Source organism: Leptidea sinapis, chromosome 43 (genome assembly GCF_905404315.1).
Source record: "Leptidea sinapis chromosome 43, ilLepSina1.1, whole genome shotgun sequence".
Classification (NCBI taxonomy): domain Eukaryota; kingdom Metazoa; phylum Arthropoda; class Insecta; order Lepidoptera; family Pieridae; genus Leptidea; species Leptidea sinapis.
In genome coordinates, this window is record NC_066307.1 from 2,223,903 (window position 1) to 2,246,999 (window position 23,097).

Genomic DNA, 23,097 nt, shown 5'->3' on the forward strand with positions numbered 1-23,097 from the left:
ATTGTATACTTTTGATTGATTTTATACTTTTTAGTGCACACTATATCTATTGTTTTGGAATAGTGTTATTGAAGGCGGTTGTATTTTTGTTAAAAAAAAATTAATGATTTTTAGTGAATTTGAAGTACACTAACTAACAATTTGTCTAAATATGTGTAAATATTATAAATTTTTCAATAACAGTGTTCCGTTACTTTGTCATGGATTCCGTAATCGGAACCTAACAAAACTATTCATTTTTTTATATGAAATCTAATACAATCGTCACATAGGATCGCTTGCCAGCACAACTACAACCTCCGGCAAACTCGCGTCAATGCTCAATGGAAAAGAAAGCAGTTTCGACTTGACGTTGCTTCGAAAAGTACAAATTGTGAGTGCACTGCCATTGTGATATAGTTTTGACCTGACTTTGGATTTCAGATACTGATACTGCATTACTGTTGACCCTTGCTCGTTAATTTGTACTCTGTTTACGCCTTTTGTTGTGTATTTCGTCGATATGTCAAATTGACATTTCACATCACTATTATAACATGTCAAAACGGCCATCATAGCGTGCTGCTAGTATAATGGACAGTGACAAGCTAAATATTTTTTTCTCTTTGGTGACAACACCATTCACCACAGATCACCACACTGAAGAGGGCAACAGTTGTATGTAACATCTATAAAGTTTTAAGCTTAATGGAGGTTTTCCTTATAATCGAATATATTGAAATATGTTTTTATATTTTCTTTTATAGTTTGAGCTAATAGCCTCGTTACCAAATTTCTATACAATATAAAGAAAAAAAGAACGTCAAATTTACTGTCATTTGTCAGTGTCAACTCACGAGTCGAAACATGTGGGTCGTGGGGCAACTATCATTAATCAAATCAAACTTTGTTATTGCGTTGCAGTTGTAGCCTTGTAGGTTTGGTATTTGTTATGAAAATTAAATAAGTTCTGTTTCGTTGATCGCTCGGGTCTATATTCTTGTCAGTTATTCGTGGTACGAGAAAGAGATGCGTGTTTCTTAATTATTTGAAATAATACTGAAAACAATAAATTAAGTATTCGTTTTTGTTTGAAACATGCTCCTACGAGCTACGACTTGATATTATCATTCTTCATAAACTTTGTACAACTCCCAAAGTGATTGTGTCATTATACATTGATAAGTTTATCAATAATGGTTATGAACCGGTAACCGGTTTATAATCATTTACGTAGATTAGCAATGGCTTTTTCTTTTAACAAGTTTAAAAGTTTCTTAAATACTAATAAAGATAATCAGCTTGCTGGAAGTGGCAGTGCGGATCCAGAAATAGGATTTAAATTATCTTTGCATCCTTCGAGTAAAAATTTGTTTGTGACAGTTATCGGTGCTCGGAATCTTCCTTCCTTGTTTGGACTTAGTCGCGCCCACGGATATCTCGTAAAGGTAGGAATTATTAATGTCATATATTTTTTTTTATTGTGTAAGTGTGGAAACCTGATTAAAAGGGATCAGAGGAATCACAGGCGTGAATTACAATGTACACATATTTTTTTTATTTCTAATGTTACTCATGTCGTATCCATCTGGTAACACTGCGCAAGGGAGCTCATTCCACAGTGATTGTAAATGGAAGAAATTTCATTCAAGACAGTAATGTGGAGGAACGCCATAACTGTAAGGATTTCAACACATACATCGTATGTTCGAAGTTGGCGGCGGGAACCAGCCCAAACAGCTCGTACGCGTCTTGTATATCCATGAACATCGTGGGAGAAAGTAGTTCCAACTTCCGACGTATAGTATATATTAATGTTAAGAGCGTTCCTAGAAACTACACTGTAGACATTATATCAACATAGTGGAAGTACATATTTCGTGCTATTTTCTACTTGAAGCATAGCTTCATTCATTCCTGAGAAAAGGTGCGAATGAGGAAGTGGCCTTATAAAGGTTTCAACTATAGGGTATGAACTTCAACAAGGACATTGGAATGGCGGCCACGTACAGAAAGACGCAGTGTTGATAGGGCCCACCACAAGATGTATCAATGATCTGGTCAAGATTGCCAGAATAGGTTGGATGAGGGTAGCGCAGGACAGATCGGATCGTCGTGGAGATCGTTGGAGTAGGCCTATGTCCAGCAGTGGACGTCTTTTGGCTGCTAACTAACTAACAAACCTTAATTACAAGTGTCATGAACTTTTTTCTGTCCACAATATTTTAAGAATAGAAGGGTTTAACCCATGTGTCGCCTAATGAAAAGTAATCGCAAATTTTTTACTGATACACAAACTATGCCCACGCCATATCTGTGTATATGTAAATACTGCCATATGTAAATAGGATCCTTGACTTTGATTCGCACTGAGTACCAACGCCACACCCATTTGATGAGGACCAAGTAGAAAAACTTTTCGAACACCCCGTTATGGATTCAATAGAAGACTTACAAAGTAAGTAACGTAACCTAAGGCGTTTAGGTTCGGGAATACAGCAGCCGGTAATTGATTCCGCAAAGGGCTGTGCGAGGCAAAACAATTCTTGCAAGACGCGCGGTTGTTGTCGTTATGGTAATTGGTTTGAGCTAATACTGGGACGCAAGAGTCATCAATCCGGGCCAGTGTCAATCATTATTCTCGCTCACTGGATCTATTTCATGAAACCTATTTAGTTTTGTCATTTTGGTGATCGCGACACTGGCGTATACTCGTAATTTTGACAAGTATTTTTGAAGAGCCGTTGCACGACCAATGAGGTTTTATAAGTGGTTAACGGGCAAACTTGAGCTTTAGGGGTTAAGAGACAGTTAAACCGGACAAAGTACTTTTTACCCTATTCTACCGCTTCTTCCGACAAAATATTTATTACGGGCACTCGAGGATTGTACGAGACAGTCCTATGCCCATTATCAGCTTAACAGTGTTATCGTTATGATATCATGATAGATTGCTTCAATCAACCTACTAAATATGCTAATGTTGCGAACGATACTTAGAAGTGACTAGCTTAACTCACATCATTGCTGAGGCGGATTTATGTACACCTGTGTAAAAGTATAAACTGGGTGTCATCAATAGTGCACGACAATACTTCACGGCGGCCAGCAAGCTGTCAGTCTATAAGACGCTGGTCCGCGAAGGATTTGTTCTCATCTCTGGTCTAATGCACCTAGAATTAGTTCGAACTATTTACCGCATGTATACAGAACTGCTCGAATTGTCGGGTAACCAGTAAGTAATCTTACCGGATGAATTCTTTCGAGACATGTCACTTATATGCAAGTTCTACATGATCAAGAACTATATAACCTGATTTCTGACGCTGACTTCCAGAATCACACTACGAATAATATTTTTAACATCTGGTTTGTTGTTCATGTACAGTGTGATTGTGGTTGTATAAACTTAGGAACTCTTCCACGTGTAACCGATCTGTCGTATCAAGGTTGTGTATACGTATCTATTTATTTGTAGGAACTGTAATAATAATATTAATATACTTACAGTATATTTTTCCACGCGACAGGATTTGTAGAGGAGATGATATTGGTAGCATAAGCAAGTTAATTGAAAATAGCTACTTCATGTCATATGCCGATGGCATTGTATTAAGTATATTTATTACCGAAGCTTACCAAGAGCTTTTTAATATAAAAAAGTATTATAATAGGCTGCAAAATGAATAAATTATCAAAGATGAGATGATGTACATATATACGTTCAACGTATCAACAGATTGAGATATTTTACTTTGTTCTTATATGAAAAACGTATGTAGTGTGAAATATTGCGTTAATTAATTTGTATGCGAATTAAAAAAGGCTCGAATGTTTACCGAAGGAAGCGAAACTTGTGTGTGGTGGCAATAAACTAGATCTGGGTCGATTCCAGTTATATACTGAAGGTTAAAGACGAATTAATTACTGTAATGACTAAAATTGTTTGTTCTTAGGTAATTGTTGAAGATTTTGATTTTGCAAGACATTATAGTTTAGTTTGTATTTTAAGATATGGTTATGGTTTGTAAAGCAGGCTTTAGTACAGTTGAGGGTAGCCCTGTTTCACTGCGACCTATGTAATCTATTATAGCCTTTGTTAACTATAGCGCACGATTTATTGTTTTCTTCTTTTTATTTTATGCTTGGATTCATTTTTTGAATAATATTATGACATCTTACTTAATTTTATTATCTCGGGAGCTGCTTGTCAGACACTGGAGGTTCTTTAGAGGATTTCACTTCACGGATCGCAAAAGCAACCTTGGCACGGCTTCTATCTGTATGGCCATCACGGAAACTGACACGATGAGTAAAGCTTAAAATATTCCGGTCCACGGTGAAAACCGTATTGCTGTATGGGCGTGAGACGTGGAAGGTTTCCAAGCCCATCTCTCATCAACTTTAGGGACGCCTTCGCAATATCCTCGGTATTCACTGTCATGAAGTCCCAATCAACCAACAGACAAAACGCTGTAAATGGAGCTGGATAGGCTACACACTCCGGAGAGATCCCATCCATACAGGGAGGCAAACGTGGCCGTCCAAAGCACACCTGGCGGCGGACTGTTATTGACGAAGCGAAAGAAATTGGAAAGACCTGGAGTGAAATTAAGACACATGCTTCAGGACCTATCGCGATGGAGATGCACTGTCGATGTTCTACGCCCCAGCTAGGGGATACAGGAACTTAAATGAATGAATAAATGATTTTCGAAGAAAATTTGCGTTTGTCAACCTTTCTTGGAACGTATTTCGTGGACCATCACTCTTCGCTTAGGCTGGCACTGCTCTTGTATTATTGTGGTATTAAATATAATATTATATTTACGAAAGAAAGCGTTACGGTAATCTAACACCTGGCGACTTTCAATTTCCTACTACATAAACATGTTTAATATATTTTATAGTATTGTTATTATTTTCACAGGTAAAAATATTCCCGGGAGAAAACAAATACGAAACAGCGCTCCAACAAAGCTCATGGCCGATCTGGAACGAAGATTTTAAATTTCAACTCAAACCCAAAGATGCAAAGAAACCAAATGAAAAGGTTGATCTTCAAAGCCAATTGGCTGGTCATTTTCTATCGTTGACGATATACGCAGTATTAGAGGCACCCAAACTGGAGACAGATAAAAAGAAGGGCGCTAAAACATTAGACAGCAAGGCAACAATGAAACTAATGAATGACGAAGAAACAAAAACAAAATCCAGCTTATTAGAGAAGATTAGCAGTTTTAAATCAACGAAGTCGGATGTGTCGCAGAAAACAATAGAGAAACGGAGGACTCTGGGGGCGGCGACTTGGAATTTTGATTCGAAGTTGTTTCAAAACGATCTTAAGAATGGGTTAATAGGCACTCCGGATATTTGGAGACCCATAAATGCGATCGCAAGTGGACTTAACTCAACTGAAAATAGAGTAAGTGTTTCTATAATATCATCAATATTTTTTTGTTGCCTATCAATAGCACAAATTGTATATCTACAAACTAGGTAAGCTTAGTACACTAAGGCCGGAGAACAATATTTCATATTATTTAATACATTTTACCTACATGTACATTTTTCATTTATTTAACAGTAACTTTACTTATTTTTACAAAACAATATTATAGCATTCAAAACACTGGGATTTGTTTTGTTTGCTGTGCATTTTTCGTTGCAATTTGCAAGTATAAAATTTTAATTAGCCGAATCTGCTTTACAAAAATAACAAACAGAACCAAGAAGTAACATTTGAAAAGGTTTAAATATTGTTTGAAAACGAACAACTATTCTGCGGGGCATACAATGGAACAGTTGTTTAAAAAAAACTAAGTCTTGCCATAAATACTGAACAAAAGAAAAAAAAATTTCTTGTGCAAATAACATTTATTACTTTTACAGTGTGATAGTTTAATATATAAATAGAAAACAATATCTAATCTAATATATAAAATTCTCGTGTCATGATGTTTAACATTGAACTCCTCCGAAACGGCTTGACATATTGGGTAGGTCTGAGAAACGGACAACATCTATTTTTCATCCCCCTAATTTTTAAGGGTGGTCCACACGTTTTTTTTTTTATTTTTTTTTTAAATTGGTTTGATTAAGAGTCAGCATTAAAAAATACATACAACTTCGAATTTTCACCCATCTACGATCAACAGTTACTTTTGTATCCCGATTTTAATATCGGCAAAACAACATTTGCTGGGTCAGCTAGTATAATATAAAAAGCTTATTCGAAGTGGCCGCCGTTGGCTGCAATACAGTCCTTTAGATGTTGAGGCCAGTTATTAATAGAAGCACGCACTCTTTCCGTGGTAAAATTCTTCACTACCATTCGTACGGATTGTTTTAGGGACTCCAAATTATCATGGCGCTCAGAGCAAGCCGTACTCTCTAAAACTGACCATAAATCATAATCCAGTGGATTAAGATAGAATGTTACAAATATTTCAGTAAATATTTATCCTCAGTTGAAGATAGTATAACAAAAAATATTAAACATTTTTGGTCATTTATATCAAAAAAAAAATGTAGTATTTCTTGATGACAGAATTTGTAGGTTGTTCTCTAATTTTTTCCACTCTGTTTATGAACCTTCCTCTCTTTCACTTAATACATGGTCGCCCCCGCCAGAATCAACAGAGACTGATATAACATTAGATTATGTACACCTCACCGAAAATAAGGCTCGAGTAGCATTAAAAACCCTGGATTCATCAAAAGGTACTGGGCCTGATGGGCTGCCTACATTTTTCCTTGTTAGAACGGCTAATGCCATTTGCAAATCTTTACACCTTATTTTTAATAAATGTATCTTAAATGGAGTTTTCCCTGAAGTATGGAAACGTGCAAACATTGTACCAGTGCATAAGAGCGGCTGTAAGCATTTCGTGGAAAACTATCGTCCCGTTTCTATTATAAGTGAAGTAGCAAAGGTTTTTGGACATTTGTGTAGATAATTATTTCCTTTGTTTTCTTTTTTGTCTTTATTAATTATTTAATTGTTATAAATATAATTTACTCGAACTAGCCATAATTTAGAACATAATTTATTTCTCTTTACTTTCAATTAGTATTGCATACATAAACACTTTTTCTATGTACCTTTCTAAACTTTAAAACTTTGAGGTACATTTTTAGATAGATAGGTGTGTGATACACACCTATCTATCGGCGTATCTGAATACAATTTTATTAGACTTACTAGCTGACCCAGCAAACGTTGTATTGCCGATATTAAAATCGCGATACAAAAGTAATTGTTGATCGTAGATGGGTGAAATTTGAAGTTGTAAGTATTTTTTAATGCTGACTCATACTCAAACAAATTAAAAAAAAAAGTCAAAAAAATTAAAAAAAAAAAATTCGTGTTGACCACCCTTAACATTTAGGGGGATGAAAGATAGATGTTGTCCGATTCTCAGACCTACCCAATGCATGCACTCAAAATTTCATGAGAATCGGTCAAGCCGTTTCGGAGGAGTTCAATGATTAACACCATGACACGAGATTTTTTTTATATTAGGTATATTATTTCTCTATGTACCTACTTTGTAAGTTGAAGTTGTTTGCTTTTCCTTATCAAAATAAAAAAAAAGTTCGGGAGTAGATGACGGCCAGTCTTTAGCTCTGATGAAGTCCGAAACGTTTGTTTCTAACCAAGACTGCGTAGACCGAATGACCTGGCCGGGACTTGCTGGAAGGACCATTCTTGGTTATTGAACATGGTGTTGTTAAGGGGCTTCACTACCTTCTCAAGAATGGTATCTACATGCACTTGTGCCGATGTTTTGATACCTTTTTCACAAAAGTATCTCCTTCATAGCTAATACCCCACCAAACCATCACTGAAGTCGGATAGTGCCCACGTTGCACTCTGTTGACTAATTGGAAAGCTTCCTTAGAGCTTTGAGCACAAATACAGTAATTTTGTTTGTTAAAATGTTGCTCATTTGTAAAAAAAATCTCATCCATAAAGAAAATTTTGTGAACTCCGTTTGCGTACCGCTTCAGTAGTTGTTTCGATTTTACCACCCTACTCCTATTTAAATTGTCAGTTTAGAAATGACCAGTACGTCTCTTATAGGCTGCAAGTCTTAAGTCATCTTAAAAATACGTGACATGGTTCTAGTTGCTGTTTTCATCTCCCGAGATAATAACTTTTGCTTTCGGACAGGATTTTTTCGAATTATTTCCCTTACTTACATTTTACTTATACCAAGCGTATGGAGTGTTTTAAAAATTGCATTTGTCTCGATACCTACTTTGTGTAATAAAATCACAGCGATTCGGTTCTCTTTATCACTCCATTCCATTTTAATATCGCAAAATATTGTACAATGTATTGGCGCCAAAATATGAAAACGCAATGAACAATCATATAAAAATCACAGATTCCAAATTCAAATGTAATATTTTGTTTATTTTTAATTGTAACACTATATATGGCCAGACTAAGTACATATCCAAGATTAGGAAACAATCATTCACCTGCAGCATCCGAGATTAGTAGCTAGTCTAAAGTCAAGGACGACGATAGAGATAACCAATAGGGTAGCGGTCGTCATGACCCCAATACAAGTAATAGAACAGTAGCGTGACTCAGCGGTTTCCTTGGAATTTATACCTACATCTGGGCGGAGTGCTAGGGCTAGTACATATATAAAGATTGACGACGCGGCTAAAACCAAGCTTAAACTCGGACAGTTATCAGTCTGGGCGGCCGGCCGCGGCGTACGCCGTGGCACTCAATAGTTTTGTCTCTCCAAGATTGCTTAGCGGCCGTATCAATCGTGTGTATGTGTGCGTGTATCGATTCGCGTGCTCTATGAAGTTAAAGTGCTGCTCTATTACTGTATGTGCCATTAATTACTTCATACACTACGGAGTCATTCACACATATTTTGAAGGGCTAGGACGAATGTGAGTAACAGTGCGGCTGGATACATTTCGTACAAAGCTCATACTGTATGGCTCATAATATTCAATACAAGCTTTTTTATTTATTCTTTTTTTTTTTGGGATTTAGTCAATAATGACTATGTCACCCGTAGCTTAAAAAACTTTAATACCTCACACAATATAAAAATGGGAGAAAGCCACATATAACCAAAAAATTACAAACACATTAACAACATCTTAACGAGCGACCCCGCGGCCCTTGATAGTGAAGTGGCTAGTAAGCTATTACACATACCCACATTGTAATTATTCTTTTACTCCTCGTTCTTATAAACCGTAAAGGGTACTTACGACAGTTGAAATATCAGTGTTTGTGTTTATTTTGCTGAAATAAAATGTATACATAATGAATATGAAAACTTAAATTAATTTGATGTACAAATCTTGAAATTTTGTAGTAAAATTGTAAGAAGTAGTTACAATTGAATTTACTTTTCGCAAGAGCATTGGAGTTGCTGCTCCAATTCCAATAAAAGAGGTTTTGTTCAATCTTAAGAGTTTTTCTTGTATTTATTTAAATTTTTTTCATATTTTCGGGAATCCTGTAATTAAATACAAACATTAAACCCTTAATTCATCTTTGCAATAAAATCAGAATGCTGAATTATATAAATTACTAACTGACCCAGCAAACGTTGTATTGCCAGATATACAATTTAAAAAATCAATAATTTTATTTTTTACTACAATTATTGTATTCGATTGCCATCTTGCAATAGCGGGTTTGTGGATGGAATAGAATAAAATAAATATCACAATACAAAAATAGTTGTAGATCGTAGAAAGGCGAAAATTTTAAGGTATGTGTTTTTCAATGCTGAATCATAATAAAATAAAAATAAAAAAATTGTCAAATAAATATCATTATCATTTAGGGGTAAGAAAAATAGATGTTGGCTGATTCTACGTAGACCTACCCGATATGCACACAAAATTTCATACAAATCGGTTCATTCCGTTACCCAACTTCTTCGAAACACCGGGACACGAGAATTTTATATATTAGATTTTGAGCATCGTGTGAGTGGCTAATACGACCTAAGGTTAAATCAATTAGTGTCATAAAATTATGGCGACTTATACATAATTATAGCAAGACGTCGGCTTCATGAGTGCCTTAAGGTTAGATTTTACTAAGGAGAGAGTGTTAATGGGCACTGCGCGGCGAAACTGAGGACTGACACCTGAGTAGAGATTCAATTTGTCCCGGGTGATTCGGAACAATTTCTGCTAAACACGAACGAGAAAAATAAAAATTATCATATTGTTATATACCAATATAAATTTAACAGGCATTTATGCTTGCCAGTAACGTCCTTCATTAAATTATTCAAGATTAATTATCGAAAAAATAATGAAGAACACATTAGAAATGGATTTTAATAGAACTTTTCCAACCGCATGTTTATATGAAATAAATTACGGAATTTCGCCTCAGAACATATTGACTATCCAGTATGATTTAATATGTGTTTTTAACCGACTTGAAAAAAGGAGGAGGTTCTCAATTCGACGGTATTTTTTTTTGTTACCTAAAAACTTTCGAGTGGGGGAACCGATTTTGTTAATTCTTTTTATTTGAAAGCTTCCCGTTTGGTCCTAATGTAATTTGGTCCAGATCTGACAATGGCATCCATGAGAAAACCATAAAAGTCTTAAATTTGCTATACATACGTATAGCAAAGTGGATGATAAATTTACGAATAACTCAATATCGCGCCCACCGATTTCGATGATTCTTTTTTAATGGAAAGGATATACTTCAAAGATAGTTTGGTGAGAGTTTGGTTAGGTTCTTATTACGAAATCCATGACAAAGTAACGGAACTCTTCAATTCTTCGGAGCAAATTAACGATACTCGGCCGAATCTTTTTATTCTATCCGGATATTTAAGTCATCTACCATAACATAGTTATGGTCAAGTAATTGTCGTGGTGGAATATGATATAATGGGACTCCTTAACGACTTACAGTAACGGTGCAATCTGTGGCAAAATTTCTGTCTGTAATGAAATTGCAAAGCGCTTACGTTCATTGCTGCATTGAAAAATTTAGTATATCTACACATATTTAGACAAATTGTGAGTTAGTGTACTTCAAATTCACTAAAAATCATAAAATAAAAAAAATGTAACAAAAAAATAACCGACTTCAAAAACAATATTCCAAAACAATAGATATAATGTTCACTAAAAAGTATAAAAGTAATTACGTATATTTATACAATCTAATTAATTAATCTAATTCTAGTTACGATTATTGTAATTTTTGGAGTCGGTGTCATCCAAGATAGGTTTGTAACTATACATAGTTAAAGGTGAGATGTGCTTGACTCGTGAGGAGGCGAGAGGCGAGAGCGGGTCGCAGCGGAAGGACACTGATTCCAAAAATAACAATAATCGTAACCAGAATTAGATTAATTAATTAGATTGTATAAAAAAACGCAATTATTTTTATCCTCTTTAGTGTACATTATATCTTTTGTTTTGGAATAGTGTTTTTCGGTTGTTTTTTTGTTATTTTTTTTTTAATAAAACGAAGGAACAATGTAATTAACAATAGGTCAGGAAAACGTATTTCTGCATACGCATAGTATGTATAAACTTGTTATAAAATCTCCGGCTGTACTATTTGTATCTGGATGGATGCCTAAAGAATGAAAATAATAGTATATTGAGGGTTGAGTGGGTTGATTACAAATGCGACGATTTATGTTTAATTTTCGTTTTTAAACTTTTGTAACTTAAATACTAATTTTATTTATTAAATTAAACTGTGAGACGGGTTGTAAGATAAATTCAGTTTTGATATTTCAATAGTGTTTTTTTTTGTTATTATTTTATTTATTTTAGCAATTTTATCTAAACAATCAACTGCTAACTGTAGTAATGTGATGACGTGGGTATGGTGGGATTGAAAGGGCATTGTTCATTATGAGGTTTAACCGCCGCGGGCTAAACAATCTAGTTTGATCTCTACTGCCAATAACTATAAATAAGGTTATCAACTGTAAAGTAGATCCTGTAGATGAAGCCACAACCTGAGAGTTGAACAAAGCAAACAAGATTTTATAGCGATACGTTACTCGAACGGTTGGATCAGGTGGTTAGAGCACCGTTCATAAAATTTTGTATTTCAAATTTTATTGGTGTATAAATAAGACTAAAGCAAGAAGTTCATTGATAGAAAGGGTGTGGTTTCCATCACGTTGACGCTAGACACATACATTGTTATGCACTCAGCAAATAGTGCGAGGCTTTTTTGCACAGGAAGCCGGCTTGATTATGGGTACCATAACGGTGCCTATTTCTGCCATAAAGCAGTAATGTGTAAATATTACTGTTTTTCGGTCTGAAGGGCGCCGTAGCTAGAAATTACTGGGCAAATGAGACTTAACATCTTATGTCTCAATGTGACGAGCGGAATTGTAGTGCCGCTCAGAATTTATGGGTTTTTCAAGAATCCTGAGCGGCACTGCATTCTAGTGAGCATAGCGTATCAATTGTCATCAGCTGAACGTCCTGCTCGTCTCGTCTCTTATTTTCATTAAAAAAAACACTAGTTTGGCTGGGAGGTGCTAAGTCATCCGCCATATAGCCCAGTCAGTTTTTCACCTCTATCATTCTCTTCAGAATTTTTTAATCAGTGGCAGGTTAACATCACGAGAGAACTGTCAAACCTACTTGTTCCAATATTTCTACAGCAACGAGATGTGTACAAACTACACGTGTTGTCTCATGTCACTACGAGATGGCAAAAAGTCATCGAACAAAATGGCGTATATATCCTGTAATTAAATGTAAATGTCTTGATTTTTCATACAAAATGCGAAGAAACTTTTTCTCAAACTGTTATTATAACAGGCACGAAAGGCTTTAAGGATAAGGGTACTGTTAAATCGCGAGGGTTCGCGGGATCGCGGTATGCTGTGCTATAAATAGTTTGAAGAGATGATGTCGTTAAAAATCTATGAATGAAAAAGGCCATCTGCTCGGTGTCGCATTTATTACCATTTATTATCTTTACCATAGTAATCGAAATAACAACGTACTAGAAGTGAGTTTACAAATGACGTCTCACAGGTAACTCTTCCACCACATAATACACCAACGTCTTCTGGAATAAGGACCTTAATGTGAGTCATCGCCGCAGTCGTAACAATGTAGAGTTAAATAGTCTTGTATTATTATATGACTGTAGGTTAGAATCGTTTTGACCTCGAGTCTGCGTGCCTCGGGCCCGGCCGCGGCGTGTGCTCTGCGTACCTCACGTATTTAGCTGACGTAAGATAATCGACAACCTTGTCCAATCTTTTAAGATTTTAACAATTCTCTCGCAGTTGTGTATTCAAGTTTGCGTGAGTAAAATAATGTTATATAGCAATTCTTATAATACTCATAATGATAATTATTGAATATACCTAATTTATATCCCGTTTCTGTTAATTTTTGTAATGATCAAATTAGAATAAATATTGATGATTTTTTCAAGCAATAAAAGAAACGCTGGTTTGATTTCTCTGGTTTTTAAGAGAATTAGTAGAGAGAGGTAGATAATTTAATTTAACATCAGTTACCCGTCATAAAACAATGTTGCATAGTCACGATTTGCTTGTTTGGAACAATTACCTAATCATTTTAGTTTTCTAACTACCAGGAATACCTTAAAAGGTAACAATAGTTACCAAATTTAAAAAATATGTCCAAACTTTTCCGTTCTTCTTGGAGTACATACACATTGTGATCTGAGGGTAGCTTGAAGAAATAAACAATGCCGTAATAAACACTTATTTCTGAAGGTTTAGATTGAATGGTTTCAATTGCTCTCCTCCTGACGAATCTTTATCAATTTTATTTTCGTCAGTTGCTCGTATTATGGTGTGTGTAAAATATTTTTGACATTTATTTACATACTCATCTCTTACCTATTGCCATATTCTCTTCCGTTAGAAATATACTAAATGAATATACTAAAGTGGTACGAAGCTCTGATGGCCTCTTTTATCTGGTCGGCCCATTGGTGAAGTTCTCATATTGCGGTCATGGTAAACTCAAAGCCTGTATTCCAGAAGAAAGATGTCCCATCGTTAAATAATCACCATATACTATAGTACAATATAACGCACTATATACTGCCAAAAATAAGTACTAAGGAACTATAGACAATAACTAAAATAAAGACATAACAACTAAGAAATAATTTGGATCTGCAGTAAGCGAGTGATTGAGCCGGTTTTAAATTTATCGGTTATGTTAGAGGTTTGAGTACATTGGGATTACTTTACAGCGTGAGAACAAGAAGGGCCAGCTGGAAGTGACGTTGCTGTACTGCAGCAGCGAGGATGGCTTCAACGACACCGTCCAGCTGACCGTGAACCGGCTCCGATGTAGCGTCCACACCATGCACGAACAAGAACAATACAAAGGTATTTAAATGTGCTTTTTGTTGTCATTTCCTGCGTAGCCGCCGTGTAATTAACTTGATAATGGGACGTTTGTTTCTGTTTTGAATGAACTTGGTATTTTTAAGTTTATATGGACTTCGATTGACCTTGACTTTTTTTGTTAGCTTAATGCTTCTCTGACTTCACGTGTTCTTGACAATTTTACTTAAACTATTTTCAAATCAAATCATAATCACTTTATTCCTGTAGATCGAAGAAATGACACTTATGAATGTTAAAAGTTTTCTTTTCTTTCTATATCCACCGCCACTTCCGAAAGGGTTCAGCTTTAATGAGAAGAAGAAGTGGCAAGAAACTCATTGCGACACTTTTAAACCAACATTTACAGCTTCATCTTTTTGCAAATCATTTCAGTTACAATATATGTAAAGTGTTCCAAAAAAAATACTCAAACGTTTTCGTAACAATGTTTTTGGTATTTCAAACATACTTTGCTACAGTTCGGCTACTTTTGTTAATATTTTTATGATAATATTTACGAGTAGATCGTAAAGTCTGCTCATTTCGTCTTAAAGTTTGATATTTCCAGTACAATCCTCGCAATGTAATATGCTGATGAATACTAGGAGTTATTACATCATGAAGTTGAATAAAATATTTCATTTCAGTATACAATTTGCAAGTGAATTTCACGACAGTTTTTCCCTAGATAATTTTGTGTAACATTTTTACCCCTCGTGTTTACCGTTTAAATATCGTCTCCATTATTTTAGTTTTATATTTGAAATTTAAATGATGTCTTCTGCGGGAGTCTTACACGTGTTATAAACGTGTGAATTTAAATTCAATATTCGCACAATACTGATATTAAGTGGAAGTTAAATTTTCGGGTGTTTAATGAAATGAATTACCACTGTAATCCCTGTTCTGGAATCACGTAAATAATTAAAGAGCACACAGCATTTTATTCAGCCATTTTTATGATATCCTAGTTGTGTTAGGTTTCCTGACTGCATCACATTATCTAAGATTCATTCAAAATTGCATATAAAATTACTTATTGAAAGTCAAAAACAAATACCTATTTGGAAATGAATGCCTCAGACCTGACACCAACGGGCGCAACAAACTCAGCGGCCATTTTCTTTGTTTATATTTATATATTTTAAAATTTATAGATATATCGACGAAATTTCTTGTGGATATAATAAATACCACAGAGTAGGGATGGATACTCAGGTAATATAAGTTTTTCTTTGTAGTTTTATGACGTCACTGATGACGTTTTCCTCCACTCTACCTCGACTCTACCTTATCGGAGGATCCTCGAGATTTCTAACTAAGAATACCTATTTGGCTTCATTTATATATTATTGATGATAGCAAATTCATGTGATGAAAATGTACAAAACAAATGTGTTACGAAATTTAAAAGAATTTTTAAAAAACGTTTGTGTGGGAAATGTTATTATAGCATAAACGAATTTCTTAATGACACCACGGACTGGGAATAAAGCGAACACCCTCAGGTTCTTTAATTATAAATGTTTATTGTACGATATCACATTGTAGGCCATTTTATATTAAAAAAAAGCCCGCTGAGTTTCTTGCGCCCATTCTTCTCAGGTCTGAGGCAGTGATTTTAAATCGTATTTTGAATAAAATATTTGAATTTGAATTTGAATTAGACAAAATAAATATTATTTAAATAACTATTATCTATTGTGAAGTGTTTGTATCGGAATCATTTCGTCATTGTACAATAATAATTAACTCCGCTATTTTTGACTAGTAGGTATATATCTCTATAGAAAGCTAGAGCGAGAGTTACCAAAGTGTGCGCGTGTATAGAATTATAAGCACAGTTGATACCCGAGCTCCGAGTTACGACGCAGTACCGACAATGAATGCACGCGAAGACGATATTACGTCGTAGCCTCTGTTAGTAAATAATACTTGTCGTAAAGGTTTTACGTTGCGTGTCACCTTGTAAAAGTGACATTATTTCGATATTATTATTAATTTAGTATAACTTGTTCTTTTTAAATTTCGTACAAACCTACTTCATATTATATTTTTATTGGTTCTTAAGATATTACTTATATCTTTTGGCATGGCCGCTGAGTTCCTTGCGCCGCGCCCGTAGTCATTCTATTTCGAATGGGTGGTAGTTTTTGTCGTTCAGTAAGTGATTTTAAATCCTTTTTTTTTATAAAAATAAGTTTAATCTAAATATGATACATAATAGTGTTAAGGGTGTAAAAGTTTTGTCTGGGTGGTAAGGGTGTAAATATCCCGGCCGAGATCAGATCTCTAAATAAATTTAATTGTTTTAGTAAAATGCCCCTGCTTACTTGGACTTTTTTTACATATTTCATATTCTTTGCACTGCTGTAAGTCTTCAGATAAGTCTGCAGATAACCTAACAAGCAAGTAGCCTGGGACTATTTTTTATTAGGATTGTCTTTTTGTAATAATTTATGTACAATTCCTTTCCTATTAATCAAGGGTTAGACCATATCATAGCGCCATATTTGATGATCAATATATACGTTAGCTAGTTTACTATTCAAGGAGCTAATTCCAAGCGTGGCGGACTCTTTATGACTCGTTAATCAAAATATGTTTCAGTAACTATAGTTTCGCTTTCCTTTTGTATCTTTCTGTGTCTCCGTTAGAGACGTTCTTCTCTCGTACGATTTGTTTATCTAAACGCTAGTATTTTGTAGGCCTATGATATTGCATGTCTCACTTTGAAAAGCGCAGAAACAATACTGGGGATATTTATTTGCGCCAGTTTCAACTCTCTCATTGCACACATTATTAGTACTGTAAGCGGTGGTAATGATGTTATTGACATCAAATATTTCAAATCAAGGAAACACTTTTAGAGTTTGAAATGATTTATTTGAGACTTATGACTTTTAATAAGCTGCGATCTTCTTATCATCTAAAGAAAATCAAGTAAACAGGTCACCTGAATCCTATTCTCGTTTTCTTACGAGATTAGGATCGAAGCGATCTTATGTCAAAAAGTTAAATTTCGAATTGTTCTAATACAGATTGACGGCTTAGTTCGATTGTGATGAATTTACGTTCATATTTAGATTAATAATTAATGATAGGGTTCGTATTGTATGTATTTTAGTAACTAGATCGAACGTCAAATGTTGAAATCCTGCAGGGTTTGGTGGAGTTGACAATTGAAAACAATTTAATAGAGCATAGATAACCTCTTTAATACTAGAAGAAACACTTTAAATTTCTTAGAAAAATATAAGTAACTACGAACGAGCTTGTCGTTCAAATGTCGCTGACGCGCGGCTTTGAATCAGTTAACGTTCACGAAAATGACAGGAGAATACTAATGTAGTGCAAAACGTGAACTGGAGGTCTATTACCAAAATCGAAAGCCGAAGTTTCGGTCCGAAACGAAAGAACGACGAACTTCGAATTAAATCCTATTACCAAAGTACTTCGGTTCCGAATAGTGCGGACGGATTTCGTATTGGAACCATAGACATAACCATATAACGCGCAGTTGTAGTTACGATCATAATAATGTCAAGTGAATTTGGGAATTAGGTAAACGAAAGACAAAATTTCTAATCGCGAACTTCGTATCGATATTCGGATTCTAAATACTTTCGTAATAGGAAAATATACGATCCGTCAACCGAAACTTCGTATTTCGATTTTGGTAATAGGGCTGCTGTTTCAAGTTGAACTTCAACGATTTTGAAATTTACCAGATAATTCCTTCGTCCTTGCTAACTTGAAATATGAAATGTCATGTTGCAAGTTGTTGTTATCAAAACGCAGGAGTTTTGAGAAGGACGAAAAAAAGTAAAAAAAAAAATACGAAAAAAACCCGTGTTTATTAACCGACCGGTATCCTATTCCTCTCCAACTAGGTATGTTATTACTGATGACTACCTGGAACCTATATATTTCGTATTGACATTTTTACATCAGGTATATAGTAATATAAGATTTAATGTCATATTTTTTAAGTTTAACTATGCACCTACTTTAAAATGTTGTAAAGAAATAAAGAAGTTAAATCTTTTCCATTATTTTCAGCGCCGCTGTATCTAAAAGCGACGATACTGGAAGCAAGCAAAGCGGAGTGCTACTGGAAAAGCGAAAGATTTATGCCGACAATATCTGCAAGGTGGGACCCGAAGTCAGCCACCGTCAAACTGGTTGTATTCAAAGCAAATCTCAACAAAGTCAGTATCTACATCAGCCTTGGATGTAAAAACAAGATGGCGAAGAAAGAAATACTCGGCAAAGCGACGATTGAGGAGAAATCGGCGTATTCAGACTCTTGGAAGGAGTGTTTGAGACAGCCGGGGATACCGAAGACGTTTTGGGTTAATTTTGAATGAGACTAACTTGTGATGGTGGTGCAGTTGTGGTGAACATTTGTAACATGTTAAACATTTTAAGGTGCGTACAGACTGGTTAAACGTAACGTGTAATGTATAAATCTACCTTTCATTGCATGTTCGCTGCAAGCATGGCCGCATAGCGCGCTAGTCAAGGAATAGCTGAATGTTTACTTAATAAAAAATAACATTATTCAATAAACCCGATTTACAATGTTTCCGGAGCTAAGACTAAACAAAGAATACTTAGTTTTACTGAAACTTACTTTATATAGCTTATTCTAACAAATAGAGTCATATTACTTGTTTCACAGAAAGTAAATTGGTACATCAGCAATATTGTTTCCAGAAGGTTCTACACGAGTAAAGAAAATGTACGTACGACTTGTTGCTATGCTCTACTTTGGCTGATAAAGCATAAATCTATAGGGTGAGCACCCTTAACTAAACTAATGTTAAGTTTACGTGCCAGTTTGTTTGTGTACATTTTTATAAGATATGATGTTCCAATATTAAATGATATTGAGAATTTTCGTTAAGTACCAAAGTTAAATTAGAACACTTGCTGTGTGGTGGTACATTTTGCAATAACTCGGCGGGATTATGAAAATAATACTTTCTCATTATAATTGATTCTGCTGTTTTGCATTCCAAATATTTTTTCACTGCTCTCGAGACACTATTTGAATATGTTTATTCTTCGACACTACGGCAGTCATTGATATATATAAAGGATAAACTTTTTGGTGGTAAGGCTCAAAATACGCATCACCTTGTAAAATATTCACTTTTTTGACATTCACAATCGTACAAAAGTATTATTTAATGAGCAATGAATTGACATTATTTATATAATTATATATAATATGATTAATTTATATGTTAATATTTTTTTTGAGTATTTAATTCAGGATTAACATTCCAACCGAAAAGAGTAATTGTTAATATTTTCCTAAAACAACATTAGAACACCGGCTCCTTGTGACATTGTAGTATTTTGTGAGTCCATCAATTCGTACAATTAAATACAGTTAAATAAATATTTTATGACAAGTTGTTCGTTCCTACATAACTTAATTTCACTAACGATCTGCGTGTTGTACGTTCTCACTCCTGAGGGCCTACCATCAACTTTTAATAAGGGATTTAATGTGCGATTCCTATGCAGTTCAGTTTGGGTACCTAAACTGAATCGCTAAAATTTGTACCATGAAGTGCCTTTTACTGAATGGCGTTTGGATCGCTTATGAGGAATGAACGAATTAAATTTGTCTGTGGTCCGCGGTGTGAGAAAGAGATGACGCTGTACAGTCGTTGCATAAGTTTGTCTCTCTTACTTGAACCATATGCGTTGCGTTTCGAAACCTAAAATGATATGATTTAGCGATTTTTTGCGTAGAAAATACTAAAAATACATTTTAAAATTGCGCTTTATAGCGTCAAATTATAAACCATTAAGCCCTTTTTTGTACTTATTAAATAATAGTAATATAAATAAATATATTTCTTTGAATTACAAATTAAATGTTTGCTTATGTGTTTTCGTAAAAATAACGAGTTATGAACGCACCTCCTGTGTTATGTTTCATTTGACAGGAGCACAGAGTTCATTTTTTTTTTATTAAAGCCCGGGCCCTTACTGCCTTGTCTTTAGTCATTTCATTTTCGGTATTTATTTTCAGTAATTTGTTTTACAAAAAAGTCCAATAAACTATTCTCATCGCATCTTTCATCAATAAAATTTTCCTTTTCTGTATGTTTTCACTATTTTTTAAAAGTTATTAACAACACGATTCACTTTCCTCTAAGGAAGTAGCAACTTTTTTCGAATCGCTCACTTTGACACATAAGCTATCCAGTTTAGGTTGAAATATTACCTCATGGTACGAATGAATGAGCGAACTAAATCAGTTTGCGATTCAATTGACATCATTTTTGACCTTCAATTGACAGCATTGCGACTTAATCAGTTGATTTGACGTCAACCTTAATTAAATAGCTCTAATCACGTCGTGGTACGAAATAGCAAAGCAGTTCATTTTAGGTTGTCAATTGAATTCATAAATACCGATTTTGAATGTACCCAGGAGTTGAAGTTAAAATAAAATCAATCTGGGACCATTATAAATGGTAAAACTGATTTAAAACAGATTTAATGCCTAACTGTTGCACACGAAATAGATGTATCGTCTACAGACAGCTGTCAAAATAAACTTAACATATGTGTTTATATACAATACACAAAAGAGAAGTCTCGCTTCAAAAACACCTACCATAAAGTGAGCCCCACGTTCGTCGTGATGACTGACATAAGAAACCGGCCAAGTGTTAGTCGTATTCGCTCACGAAGGGTTCTTAGTTATCGTTCAAGATGTAACTCTACGTCCTCTTTAAATACTTTTGTATAAAATAATTAATTTTCCTTTTAGGCTGCTTTTGAATTCACCATCTCTCCGTCTTATCACTCTCTGTCAATATACCAGCTTTCTAGCTATTTTTTTTTATGACAATAAGGGACGGGTAAAAGGGTGAAAGATTTTCAAGTATAATCCAACTGTAAAATTGTTTAATGTATGATCCAATAGAGTATAATAATAATTTATACGATCGGCTTAATGTGTAATAGGTGTCATAAACACAATTAAAATGTCATTATTGGTAATTAGCTCGTACCGACCGCGACGTGAGCACAATGGTGACACTAACAACATTTTATGACACTGTTGATAATTTGTTACTTAGTAAAAAGCCTCCTCAATAATGAAATTGAGCTAAAATAGTGGCTTGTACAACGGAATTGCAACAGTACGGTTAGCAAAAAAGTTATACCAGCTGCGATTTTGCATTTTATGTCATTAACTGTCATTGATTTTAATTGCACGCACTGATGCCGCGTGTATAATTAATAATAATTGGAAATGAGTTGTCTGTTAAAATAATAGCTAATGTCATGCTAATGTGGTCATGGTGTCATGATAATGTAATAGACGAACCCTGTGTAAAAGTGAGATAACTATCCTCACTTAAATTAAAAACCTAGGTGTGAGAAAGAGACGGAATAGGCGAAGACCATGAAACCATTTTGAAACATTTTAGTGTCTTGTGAAATTGGGCTTCATTTTAATTTTAGTGTTTTTATAATAATTGTTCTGTGTTTTAACGGATATTAATTAAAAATATATAATATAGTATAACGTTATCGTGTTCTTCTATACTGCTTTCGTGGTGCTTATTTTTGTATTTTTGTAGAACATATTCACTAAAAAACTTTGTATTACATTTTATATACGCAGAACACAGTTTATTTTCTAAAGAATATTTTAATTAAAAAAAGTATGAATAAGAAAATAAAATATCGTATACGTGAATATGACTCCATTTAGTTTAGTCAAGATATTAACTAGTTCGTCTGTTTAAGACTAAATTTTTAAATAGAATGATAAACGTGACAATAATAAATAGACATCAGCCGATATCAATTTTAATATTTATTAAATAAAACAAACATCATAACAGATAATTCACAAATTATTTAAAACAAATAAAATTATTAGTTTTGCTGACTGTACTACGTTCGACTGTTAGGTTCGTCCTTGTATCAATCTTTGAGGATTATACTTAGGTACTTGTTAGAAGTACCATAATTATTGGTTATATGTGTAGAATGAACACATAAATAAATTCCGTCCATTTCGAATACAAAGAGTACATTTAAGCTTGTATGGAATAGTTAATTGTATAATGAATGTTGCCATGAATGAGATAGTCACAATATATTATTGAATGAACGTCAGATAACGTATTGAGGTGGTCCGTGTATGGCGGTACCTTGATTCATGTGTGAAACTAAGTTATTTGAAAATAGAACGCGAATTGATAAAAGAGGATTCTATCTTTTATTATTTTACTTACATACAGTTCTATTCAGTAAATTCTCTATTAAATAAATTTCGAGTAATACGTATTTTGTTGCATTACTTTACATATATTGTATTTGAAATGATTTGTAAAAAATATGAAGCTATAAATGTTGTTTTTAAAGAGTGGCAATGAGTTTCTTGCCACTTCTCATTAAGGCGACACTAAATGCCAGCGACCTTGAACGATATGAGTTCACGGCTGCCGGCCCGCCATCTATGTAGCAAAGCCAATATTTTCAAAATTCTTGGGTGGAAAACAGATTATATGCTTACAATCCTCGTTATTCACTACTTATCTGAATAAATGAACCTACACAAAAAAGTACAAGCTATAAGAATAACTTTTCTGAGAGAAGTACCAAAAAAAATGCGTCACGCCATGCCAAAAAACTTGTTTAACTTCAAAGAAAAGTGGTAGTTCAAAAAGGCTCGGCAGCTGTG

General features: G+C 34.4%; 1 protein-coding gene across 1 annotated transcript; it reads left to right on the forward strand.

Annotated features, from left to right (window-relative positions):
• Positions 1-845: 845 nt before the first annotated feature.
• LOC126977124 (uncharacterized) lies at positions 846-19,176 on the forward strand. The gene is made up of 4 exons (XM_050825827.1): positions 846-1,427; positions 4,910-5,404; positions 14,228-14,366; positions 18,429-19,176. The coding sequence occupies exons 1-4, from the start codon at positions 1,224-1,226 to the stop codon at positions 18,734-18,736; spliced, it is 1,146 nt and encodes a 381-aa protein (XP_050681784.1). The 5' UTR covers positions 846-1,223; the 3' UTR covers positions 18,737-19,176.
• The last annotated feature ends 3,921 nt before the right edge of the window (positions 19,177-23,097 follow it).

Bases quoted from the DNA above. Each gene is read 5' to 3' on its own strand.
- LOC126977124 (XM_050825827.1), top strand. From the start codon at position 1,224: ATGGCTTTTTCTTTTAACAAGTTTAAAAGTTTCTTAAATACTAATAAA. The intron at 5,405-14,227 runs GTAAGTGTTTCT...ATTACTTTACAG, and splicing joins TTAACTCAACTGAAAATAGA to CGTGAGAACAAGAAGGGCCA. The intron at 14,367-18,428 runs GTATTTAAATGT...CATTATTTTCAG, and splicing joins CGAACAAGAACAATACAAAG to CGCCGCTGTATCTAAAAGCG.